At 38.6% G+C, this 12,466-nt stretch overlaps 1 protein-coding gene across 1 annotated transcript in view; it reads left to right on the forward strand.

Moving 5' to 3' along the window:
- HDAC9 (histone deacetylase 9) overlaps nucleotides 1–12,466 on the forward strand; it is a 278,578-nt gene that overhangs the window by 130,147 nt on the left and 135,965 nt on the right. The window contains exon 13 of the mRNA XM_008629959.2: nucleotides 6,319–6,452. Coding sequence (XP_008628181.2) covers nucleotides 6,319–6,452 — 134 coding nt within the window. The remainder of the gene's footprint in view (nucleotides 1–6,318; nucleotides 6,453–12,466) is intronic.

A 12,466-nucleotide genomic window follows, 5' to 3' on the forward strand; every position in this document is an offset into this window, starting at 1 on the left:
CTTTCATTTCCTTATTCTCTGGTTCTTTTCTCTGTGTGCCTGTTTTGTAAAGAGACCACCAATAAGTTGAGGACAACCAGTAAGGAGGAAAACTGCAATGTAATTCTCAATGTCTTCATTTGACAAGTCAGTCTCTGCTTCAAGGTCGCTTTCTCTACAGAAAGAGCAAAGCTGTAGGCATGACTAAGTGATGTTGGCTACAACTTCTGTGTCATTCAACAGTTTCGTGGAGTCTACAGAGGCAGGTTTTGTGCTCAGGTCCTGGGCATTCCAGTCGCTCAGGGAGCATGGGCTGTCCAAAGCAAAGTTATTAGAACCTCAAAAATTTTCAGCCAAAGGAAGGAAAATGACCACAGAAACTTCATTTCTATTATGTGTAATCTAACTTTGCATGAGGGTCCATCTTTTTAAAAGCCTGAATCTCAGTATAACATTAGAGCATGGTCAGAAGCGAAGATTTACCTTGTGCACCAAGAAAAAAAAAGGGGGGAGGGGGGAAATAAATACTTGCAGTTACGGTTTATGAAGGTTTATGCCAAAAGTATTATTTCCTTCAGTTGGCAGAAGTTTGCATCTTTTCAGGCCATGACCATTGACTGATGTAGGATGAAATATTTAATGGGCACTGTGTGGGACTGTCTGAAACAGTGTGCTCTCCCATATTTCCAACTAGAATGTGAACTTGGAAAGCAAAAATGTATTATTATTTGTTGGGTAACAAACATTTGCATTGTACAGAAACAAACACACTAATTCACTTTCCATGAGTTTCTGCAAAAAGAACAGCTGCGTATAGACAGGATTCTTAAACTAGACCACAGTTTTTCTAGTTGTGTTCATAGAGTCCCCAGAACATTGTAAGCTCATTCTAAGATTCACAGAGCACACCAAAAGTGAGCTCACTGTGTGTAGCCTTCACTGTCCCATTCAAAAATCTGCAGTTCCACTGAAAAAGTTGAATGGAGTTACTAATGTAAAAGCTGCTGCTTCAGCCTGATTGCTAAGGTTTACTGACACCTTCTTTTACAATCCCCAGTAAGGGGAGTAGGGTCGAGGGGGTTACATAGATCTGTGGACTTCTGGCATCAGTGGAACTAATCAAGAAAGAAAGTGTGAAGCTAAGATGGAAAAATAAGAGAAGGAATGAAATTTTGTAGGACAAACACTGAATGGGACTGTGATGGGAATGGGACATCCCTGGCATAAAGGGCTCAAGAAAGAAAGACACAAAGAAACCTGATCAGTTCAGTAATGGAAATGCCAACAGCCAAATTAGGCAGAGAGTTGACCTTTTAGTAAAGCATTGCTCCATGAACAACACCAGTGGAAAGAGAGAGAGAGAGAGAGAGAAAGCTAGAAAGAAAGAGAGAAAGAGAGAGGGAAAGAAAAAGAAAGAAAGAATGAAAGAACGAAAGAAAGAAAGAAAGAGGAAAAAAAGCCAACTTATTGCAAGTGAGATTCTCAGTCCTTCACTGAATTCCTTTTTCAAAATATGAAACATCTTTTCTTGAATCCTTGTTTCTTGTTTTATTGAATCTTTTTTTCCCCTCCACTGCTCTTTCAATATAATAATCTCTACTCATTACTGGAAAAAAAAAATCCTCCTATTTTCATCTGCCCTACAACTTTATGCTTCTGCTTCTCCACTTCTGCTCTGCACCCTCAGCTCTTTTATATCCTCTAGGTACCAGCTGGAGACAATGTGGTGCTGTACCTGTTTGCAAGCTGTACCTATGCTAATAGCCAGAACCCCCTGGCTGATAGACCAGGTCCCACACGCAAAATGAACTCTGCACTCACAGTTAAGCCTAAAAATTTCCCTGACATGTGTCTAGGCTTACAGACTTACATATATAACCTTTATCACTCCAGTTTTTGAGTACATCGAAAATAGAGCTATTTTTTATGTTATGAGATTGACACCTTTGGAGTGACAATGAACAGAGACTTTGCAACATCAACAGTTCTAATACAGTTTCTGTGAAATAAAAAAAAAATCAATCTGTGTATTATTAACATATGGGATGTTATGGTATGGAATGGCTTTATCTGTGCATACTATTTCCTGGATCTGGATGGTGCCCTAGCATTTATTCATCCATCAGTGGAAAGAAAGAAATTCAGACCCAGTTTTTATTTATTCTTATATGGCCCTTAGAAAATCCTTTAGGATGAAAGTCCTGAGGAACACGGTCTGATCAGAGTGCTGACCTGTTCTGAGCAGAGTTGGACTACAACCCTCTGGAGGTCCCTGGCAACCTGACCTATCCTATAGTTCTATGATTTTCTCCCTTAAGAGAGCACAAGATGCAACCAGCCATTGTCCACAGCAGTTGCAACACTACCATTTGTAAAAGCATGGAAGGAAGGAATGGATGTGTGGAATGGGAGAAAATCTAGTCCACCATATAGCAAGGGCAAATTCACTCTAGAAATTAATGTAATAACATGTCTCTGCCTTGATTTATTATTTACTGTTAGGTTTGGGTTTTTTTCCTATTTAAAGACAATATATTCTTGGAAGACAAAAAAGTTAGAAGGAAAACTGTTGCAGCAGATTATTATAGGGGCATCAAAATGAGCCTCTATTTTTGTGAGTCATGAGAAAAACACTTTTAGCCAAATATCTGAAGGGAATCAGAATGGTGATTGTTGTGAGAGTTAAACAATATATACACAGTATACGCACAAGATAATGAGTTAAAGGTGAAAAAATATAAAGTCTACTTAATTTTCATTTAGGCAGTTTACAGAATATTTGACATTATTTAGTTCAGATTTTTTGTTGGAATAATTTATTAGATATTCTTCCCTTGGGTTTTCCTATTGGTATTGTTGTTCTCCAGGGCAATTAATCTTCTTCAAAGCATGCTGCTAGCCAGTGATTTTTAGGTCTCTTGCTCTCCCCTCTGTTAAAAATATTATTAAAAGAAACTGACCTGAATAAAGTATTTTGGAAATGAATGAGTGCTAGGGAGTCCCCACCAGGAAAATCTTGGTTTTTACTGACTTAATGTGAATTCAGTTTCTTTTGTCCTGTGTCCCCTATCATTGTATGGTTCAGTGGTGGCACCATTCCCATCTGTCTTCGGGGCTACATTCTGACCTCAGTAATATTGGTGTAAATCCAGAATAAATCCACCAGTCTCAGTGGAGCTGCTCAGATTTACACAAGGAATCTGAGAGCAGAATCTGGCTGTAGGCATTTGTTCTGGAGAGACAGAATAACCATCTTTTATTAATATTTCACAGCAGTCTGCAATTGAAAACAGTTGTCTCCCTCTCTACTTTTTTTTTTTTTTTTTTGTGGGGTTGGGGAGATATTGGCTGAGTCCTGTTAGGGAAATCCTACGGGCTATTTTTAGCAGTAATCTCTACTGCTGCATTCTGGTATTGTACCAAGCACATGTGCTGTATGACCAGCAGCCACACATCTGAATCACTTGCACATCCTAAATCAATTTAAATGCCTGCAATAAATGAAAACATATATTTCAGTCTTTTCTTAAGTCAATTATTCCTTCTAGAAACAAATTTTACACTCAGTGGTGTGAATATCTTGGTATTTAAAAGTTTGGAGCAGATGCTTCTGCCATGCAATACTGACCTGACCTTATTAAACTGATTTTTGATTCAGAAAAAATAACTTGATACAATAAATGCAAAAAGAAATAAATTTCTAGTTATATTCTATTTCTGGAAAAGTGCTAAGAAAAGGAGGTTTATGTCAACCAGAGGAGGCATCCTGAATACAGAGTTTCAGTGTTTCACTTCAAAATTGGTTGCAACCTTGATACAAGTAAGCAAAATGTGTCATTATTGCACCTGATCCTGTATAACAGAAACATAGTCATATGTATATATATTATTTCTATTACCTGCTATTTGGACTATTCAAATACTAAGAATAAAAAATTAGTTGAAAGAATGGCAGGTAGAAGATACTTGCAACTTTCAGCTAATTTTTCTTAACATTTAACAAGTGTTTCTATCCAAATCCATTCGATATAACAGCCTATTCTGCCTGAAAGTTTCTGAAAATCCCGATGCCTGTACATTTAGCACCTAAACACCCTCCCTGTTGGTCACGGGGATGGGAGGAAATGTTTTCTTATCTGTTGGTATAATGGCCACTGCGAAACTGGACAAGCTGAGTAGGCAAAAGACTGTAGAAGTTAAAACTGTGAGTGCCAAGAAAAGGATAGTGAGGTATGTGAGCATGCACTAATTTGTGTGCATACTTCCAAATAACTTACAAGACCTGATGATAGAGCAGCAAGGAACTGCAGAGAAAGGAAATTATTAACTGCTTTGACAATGCCAGCAGATATTTTAAGCTGCATTAACTTATTAGCTCCAGGTTTTCACTGGTTCTTTTTTTCTTTAAAAGAAAACAGAACAAGAAAGTAAATACAAAAATGTATTGCTAATGAACTATTATGTTTGCTAGATAATCATTGAGCATAAACTTAGCCATACTGCACTTAGATATTATATTTGCGTTCTCTGTATGCTTAAGTGTATTATCATTTTGGCTTAAATAGCAAGATCCCAAAGGATCAGTTCTAAAGTGCATGAGCTAAGAAATATGGCAGCATAAATATTTCTAGAGCAGCATAACTTCTGGCTGGCTTCTAACTGAATTATCTCAGAACCTTAACTTTGAATCACCCACGATGTATACAGGCTCTTATCTAGCAGAGCTTTTAAAGACTTTATTGATGTTAAATACCCATTACAGGACTTTGCTGAGTAAGGGTAGTATTGAGCATTTTGTTGAATCTGGACTTTAATTTTGTATTTTCTTAACTGGCTGACTTTTCAGTAGCAGGCTAACACAATTTTCCCAGAATTGTGTTGGCATCCCCAGTAGTGGTGGCACATAAGAAAGATGTTTTGAGTGCCAAGTATTGCAGCTTGGAGAAATTGTTAATTTGAGTCCTTTTCAACTGTAAGGGCAAGAAAAAGCCAAATGTTTCCCAAATGAAAATGGTCCACATAGGGGTAAAGGACAGTAATTTTTGTTCCAGACATGTCTACGGGAAATGCAAAGAACAAGCAAATACAGAAAATAATTTTTCAGTGTTTCAGACTTGGTTTGAAAGCCTTGAAATTTGAATTTAGCTTGAGCCTACTCACTAAAATTTCTCTTTTGCTCCCAATACACAGCTACAGAGCAATGTGATATTGATAGTTGTTTCATATAAAGCTCTTCTGTCCTTGCATAAATGACCATAGAAAATTCAAAAGGTACCTTGCACTGCAGTCAAACAGGATTTGATCCCAATTGAGTAGCGGGTGGAACTTTTCTTTTTAATGAAAAAGGACTCTGGCTGCCACTGTTTCAACTCTCTGAAATATTCGTTTGATATGCTTTGAGATCTGGAATTAATATAGTATTAGTTAAGCAGTACAACTGCAGAATGGCATTGCCATTTCATAATTTATTTTAAAAGGTTTCTCTAAATTATATTCTTAACGCTGCTATACATAATATTCTCTTGTTGTATATAGGTTAAAAGGTTTAACTAACCTTACCCACTAGAGAAAACAAGTGATTCAGTAATACGACTGGTTCTTTTTCTAGCCATAAAAGCTTTAACAAGCTACCACCCAATTCCCCTTCTTCTCTACAGTTAATTGTATTTATTAATATAATTTCTTGATAATTAATTTTTGCTTTATTGGTATCACAAGATTCACCTCATAAATCAAAATTCAGAGTCTCACAAAGGAAAGAAAAATTTAGGTCCAGAGAAGGGCAACAAAGCTGGTGAAGGGTCTAGAGAGTGACTCCTATAAGGAGCAGCTGAGTGAGCTGGGGGTGTTTAACCTGGAGCAAAGGAGGCTCAGGGGCCACCTTATTGCTCTCTACAACTCCTGAGAGGAGGCTGTAACCAGGTGAGGTCAGTCTCTTCTCCCAGACAACCAGCAACAGGACATGAGGACACGGCCTCAGGCTGTCTCAGGGGAGGTTCAGGTTCAGGCTGGACATCAGGAAGAACTTCCTGACAGGAAGGGTTGTCAGGCATTGGAATGGGCTTCCCAGGGAGGTGATGGAGTCACCATCCCTGGAGTCTTCAAGAAACAGCTGTTCATGGTAATCAGTGGCCTGGTCTAGTTGACAAGGTGGAGATAGGTCAAAGATTGGACTCAATGATCTCTGAGGTCTTTTCCAACCTAAATGATTCTGTTATTCTGGGATTTTCATCTTGCTCTAATTGTCAAATAAAATCCAGTTTTGCTAAAATATGCCTTACAGGGAGCAGTATAACTTGCTTTTGTTTCATTTGTTTCTTATTGTGCTTTGTGCTGAAGGTGTTGTGTATGACAGTCTGATGCTGAAGCACCAGTGTATGTGTGGGAACTATGCTAATCACCCCGAACACGCTGGAAGAATCCAAAGCATCTGGTCGAGGCTGCAAGAAACTGGGTTGCTAAACAAGTGCGAGGTAATTAAAAATTAAGACCAGATACTTGACTTGTTAAAGTAAACAGCAAATTTATTAACTCCTAAACCCATCTTACTTCTACAATAAGAGAGTAATTTGTTTTAGGAATTATTTGGTCTTAACTGATAATATTAAAATAACGCATTATAGGAAAGCACACTTCCCAACCAGAAAATAAAGAATTTACACAGTGTCATGCATCCACATACATCAGAATATAAAACCCAGACAAAACAAAAGTTCAGCAAAAATTAGCTAATGTTTTGCAGGATCCCAAAATTTCCAGGGCTGTTATGTTCGGTTTAATTACTTTTCTTTATATCCTTATGTTTTTACAAACCCAAAGGAACTGGTTCAATAGATCCCTTTGAATAGCTATTAGTGATTGTCCCTGAAGACCTTCTGCAGGTAGCTCAGTGTACTGGGCAGTGAGATATGGCAAGCACTGTAAATGGATTTGTTGTATACACTCATCTAACTAGATGGCAGCACTCTAACAGGCTAATTCTTTTTTTAAGCTTAGATAATTTTTCCAGTGTTCAAGAAGACTTTGTTTCAGCAAGGCCCTAAAGGCCACATATCACATGAGTGGTTTCACTGGGGGATCACATACTTCAAGATTAAGTTAAACATGCAGCTGAGTGCTCTACTAAAATAAAGCCTAGTTACCTTCTTGACTCAGGACTCCATACTATAAAGAAAAGGCAAAAGAGAGAAAATAAGTAAAATGCAGTGTGCTGCTATGTACTGCTTTCTTCAGTAACAAACAGCTATTGTGTGGCTCTGTAAAAAGTGTGAAATGAAAAAGTGGTATAGGTTAGTTTGAGATGGATGCAGTGTAAGAGTTTCCTGGAAGATTTAGAGTTTCCTCTTGCAATTCTACAATTTCAAAACCTGAAATACAGCCTATTAGGTCTTGCATAATCTAGTGAGGGGGGAGAGAGGAAAAAAAATCACTTCATGTTGAACTGCATTCAGCTAATTTTGACTCCAATTGTGTGCTTTGAAATGAGGTTGGAATGTGAAATAAGCTGTCAAAATGTAAACTCTGATGATAAAATTAAGGAGTCTCAGTGTGAAGCTGGTGCATAGATCTGGTGTTTATCTAGATCCTTTTACGTAGCTAGAGACAGAATTATATTTGGTGATGTAATCTGTCTTTTGTTTCCCTAAATTATCTAGCACTTGCCTGACATCAAACAAGTGCTTAAAACTGCTCACTTTCCAAAATAAGAAAGGCTACAGTGATACACTTAATTGGTGCTCTGTTTCTTTAGAAAGTCATTCAGCTGAATAGATAACTTTTGTCACTAAAGGAATGGTTATTGCACCATCCAATATATAAAAAGCCACCATCGAGCTGCTTTCTGGACTATACCACACAGAGAGTGCATAGTGAAAGCATGGGGAATTGCACTGTCACTTCTGCTGAATTCTGAATGCCCCCTCATGGACATTACCATTTCTTAATATAATTTCTCAACATAATCTCCCACAGTTTTTGTCAGAAGGAGTGGGGAAATCACTGGTCAGGTTTTGCCACATGCATTACCTCATACACCAAGTCTAAAGGGCAGGCTAGCAACAGCAACCTGCAGCAGCCACTTAGGAAATCCTCTGCAGTAACTGTGAACTTTTTTCCCCTCTAACTAAAACAGTAGTCCCACAGGAGGGCTGCAGTCCCACTCTTTGTCTGAGAAGGAGTTTTATGATCAAAACTAGTTCACTCAGAGGTAGCTCAGGTTTTGTTATCTTGTACTGTACGTATCCTTGGGCACAGGCTTCTTTAGGGGGCCCTCCCTATTCTCATAACCTAACAAGAAACCCTTATGAAAATGAGCAACCTGCATCTATATGACCCTTGTTATCTCTAGCAGGGAGCTTTATGTGTTTTCTAAATCCTGTAGTGTGGATTAACTCTTCTCACACAGCTCAGGTCTTTGGCAATAGAGAGATGACTGGCTGAGTGTACAGAGAAGCGGTATCTCTAACTGGGCATGGGATGGTGAAAGTCATACTGGGCTGACACCATGCTCACTTCAGTTCACAGATTAATTAATGCAGACTAATCTAAGCTTAATGTATTGCCTTTATATATACCTGTATATATTACTCATACATACCCATTATTTCTAAAATACAACTTGCTAAAATCAAAACGAGGTTTGAATGGGGTACACAAGCTGTACAAAAGCTACAAAATAAAATGTGTCTGAGCCTGTTCTCTACCCCTGCAGCCAACTGGCATGGAAAGGCCCATGTTCATACTACCAGGAATGCTTCCTGGCCCATGCCAGTGACCAAACCATGTCTGGGAGTTGTTTGGGAGAGTGCTAGTTGCTGCTCAGCCAAACAGTGTGAAGGACCACTTTAGCAATTTAATAGTACAAATGATTGTGTTACTTTGCCTGGGAATGTTTCCTGGCACTGCTTAGTTTACTGCTGCAGACACAGCCAGGATGACTTGCTTTTCCAGACTGTATTTTGTCTTTCTAGTCGTAGATATTTGTGCTCTAGAATTATTCAAACAACAGTTTAGAGGACTTCTGCTAGACAAAAAAATTAGTTATAACTTTCAGATTATTTTTTTAGTCATATTCTTCTTCCAAACAGATAGATTAATTCCCCCATTGGCTTCCTCAAGACAAAGAAGTACATTTAGACTATTGCCAGTCCTGGAGAGCCAGATTTGAGAGACCAGTGCCTGCCCTGAGTTCAGGGTAGGAGAGCAGAGTAATTCACACATATACACATCCACACACACACCCATAGTGAAATTTTTTTATAGTCCTGGTATATATGTACTGGAAAAACAAAATTCAGGGACAACACTTTTGTATTAGTTTCAAAGTTTTATATATGTTTGCTGAAATGCCTGTTTGCTGTTTGTTAAAGGCTGACAGATGTAGAACAGACAGTTATCAAATGCAGACCGGGGCAGCTAAAAGATGCAAAGATTGGCATAAAAACATCCATTATCTTTCTTTTTTACAGTTTTCCCTTGGTAAGAAGCAATGCCTATCTGCCCTACCTTTGGGACAATAAAAGGACTGAATTATGTTTTGGTAGGGGTGTCCACTTTCCACTTGTTCTAGGGAGAGCAAGTATTCACATAACTCCTTTGGGGCTGTAATTTGTGCACGCATGACTGACATTAGGCTACAGTGATCAGCACTGTTTCAGAAGAGAAAAGAAGAATGTAGCCATGGTCCTGCTTTATGCCCCCACCTTTACGTCCTGTAGGGACTGTGGTCCATCAACATTTTTCTTTTTGGCCTAGAATTTGTTCTGAATTTTGGTAGTTTTCTGGATTAGGGGGGCATCTTGCACCTCCTGCTGTCAACATCTCATGGACTGAAGGGGAGGGAAGGAAAGAATTTAAAGTTGAGTCTGCCAGATCACATAAAATTAAATATTTGAAAAATTCCACTCTTTGAACCTCAATTTGCCACTGAAGATAAAATAACGCAGGAAAAGCAAGTCATTTTTTAAGAAAAAAAAAATCTTCAGTGTTTAACATATCCACGTTAGGCACTGGACGACCAGAACACATGAAGAGAATAAATGCATCTCTCTGTGGGTACATGTGTGTCAGAGGCATGCTTGCAATTCCCATGTGGTGGAGAGAGAGCAAGAGATGTGAGTTTACTGACTGGCAAAAGACCTGTTACTGTGAGTAGTTTTGAAAACACGAAAGAATTGAGCAACTATGAGAAATCTCATGAAGTCAGGAAAAAATCTGATGTTGTTTACAAACTTGATAGTCTAAGGAATTCCAAACAAAAACCTGCAGTACAGGCAATGAACACATTACACTGAGAGACCCGAGTGAGAAATATTCCTTAACCTGTGTCACAATTCCTGTTAGTTTAGCAGAGAGAAACAGGCAGCATCACCTTTGTCTTCTTGAATCTCTGTCTGTACATGAGTTTACTCTGCTGAAAGTCTAACCTAAATCTTCAGGTTAATAGAGGTTTTCTGTGTGAAAATTTAATGGTCTCTTTTAAACAGACCAGACTTTGACCTTAAATTCTGTGAAAGGTGAAAACATTTTCCCGTTGTGGGGACAATGGATTTCTAGTTCTAGACTGATTTTTCAAAGCACCCAGGTGCAAGTATTTTGCTCTCCTGAGGTGTATAAATATTTCTGTTGATGAGGGAACTGCACATGTCAGAGGACAAAGCCAACACACAAATTGTCATACACATTCGAAAAGGATGAATTGCCTTCTACTAAGGATGTAGTAGATGGGTGGATGTATTATTCAAATTCTCTGGAATGAAACAAATACTGTTCACCTGTTCTCCCATGCTTTCTCCTTTTTTATTGGTTTTATGCCAATTTTCTGTTACATTTTATGTTTTCAATACTACCATGGTCAATGAAAATTATGAAAGACACTTCCAAACAAAAAAAAAAAGATGTGTCTAAAAGTGTACGTGTAAAGTTATACAAATGCATATGTTCTGTTGTCTGATAACTCATCCTAGTGAGAGCCAAAAGGGATCACTTTGCCTAACTGAAGTTACATGAGAGACTCTGGCAACAGACTTAAGACATATGCTTGTGTAGATCTGCTAAATCCTGACACCATTGTGTGAGAACTATTCTTAGAAATTATTACAGGTAATTTTTAATGCACTTTTTTCCTCTGTGCAGAGCCTTATATCGTTGGGATTGATATGCAGAGATACTGCAAGGATGAAAGGAACACTAAATGAGGAGACAGGAATGCAGAAAGAGCACAGACATGTGCGCTGTTTACCCTTCCCTTTCCTCCTGCCATCTACAGTGTAAATGTCCTTGTGATGTAAGAGCTGCAGAAGCCACGGAGAAAGAGCAGCTCTGGGCTCTGCCAGCTCAGCTGATGGCTGCACTCCAAGGACCCTACTGGGGGGAGCTGCCTGGAGTGGGGTGTCCTGTTCAGTGCTACTTGATTTCTGCACCCAACTGGTTTCTGCATAACCTGTTTCTACCCTAGGGAATTTGACTGGTTAGATTGGGTAGGAGGCATGCTGCTGGCAAACCACTTTGGGACACCTCTTCCAGATCAGATATTGCAGAGTACCCCATTGTAAAAATAATGGCTAGCTGTGTGTCTTTTTATAGTTAAAGGGCTACGGCATCCAATTCAACAACACAAAAAAAGCCAGACTATTAACTCTCTTAAACATGTCCCAGAGTTTTTGTATACCTTGTAGAAAATATGTGACCAGAGAGTGAGCATTTTGCTCGAGGTTCTTCAGTGTGACCTTCATAAAATTCCTCTTTACTTTTCTTATACATTTATTTTATCTGTCCTAAAACCCAGGCTCCCTTCCCAGTTTTGCCATGGAGAATTGGGTATATACATTTTAAAGCACCTTGTTAGAAACATAGACCTTAATGAGAATGGATGAAGGAATAAATGTTACCAGTCACCTCACTTGTGAAGGAAAATATTTTATCTGACCCAGAAGAACCATTACAGAGTTTACTGACTCCATGAAGTAACATAATGTGCTGATTTTGATTGTGCAACTGTGTGTTAAAAGGATGTGAGTGCACTGCTACAAATTCTCATGTGAGACTGGGAGAGGCCTGAAGAAATTAGAGATGAAAAAGGGTTTATTAAGTCATTTAGTTCTTGGATCATTCCCTAAAATGTTCTTTCCACTGCTGTGTCTAGTCAAGTTTTAAACACTGCAAGAAATAGGGCTTCCACGATTTCCCTGAGGGGGAGCTTGTTCCACAGCCATCTAGCTCTAACTCTTAGGATATTTTTCCTGATTAGTCAGAAAAAATTCCCACTGCTTAACTCAATATAAATTGTGCATGGTTCTTCTGAACCCCCTATCCCCAGGCATCTTCTTTTTTTCTGACGTGCACATTCTCTTTAATATTCATAATACTGCTCTCTTTTCCTAGTGCAGAGGTCGGTGCTTTCCAATGTGTATGACAAAGTGTTGGATACAATAAGAATTACAATTTAACCTCCAACAAAACTAGAATTAAATGCATTTCTGTAACAGGT

The sequence above is a fragment of the Corvus brachyrhynchos genome, unplaced genomic scaffold (genome assembly GCF_000691975.1).
Source record: "Corvus brachyrhynchos isolate BGI_N302 unplaced genomic scaffold, ASM69197v1 scaffold142, whole genome shotgun sequence".
In the NCBI taxonomy this organism is placed as follows: Eukaryota; Metazoa; Chordata; class Aves; order Passeriformes; family Corvidae; genus Corvus; species Corvus brachyrhynchos.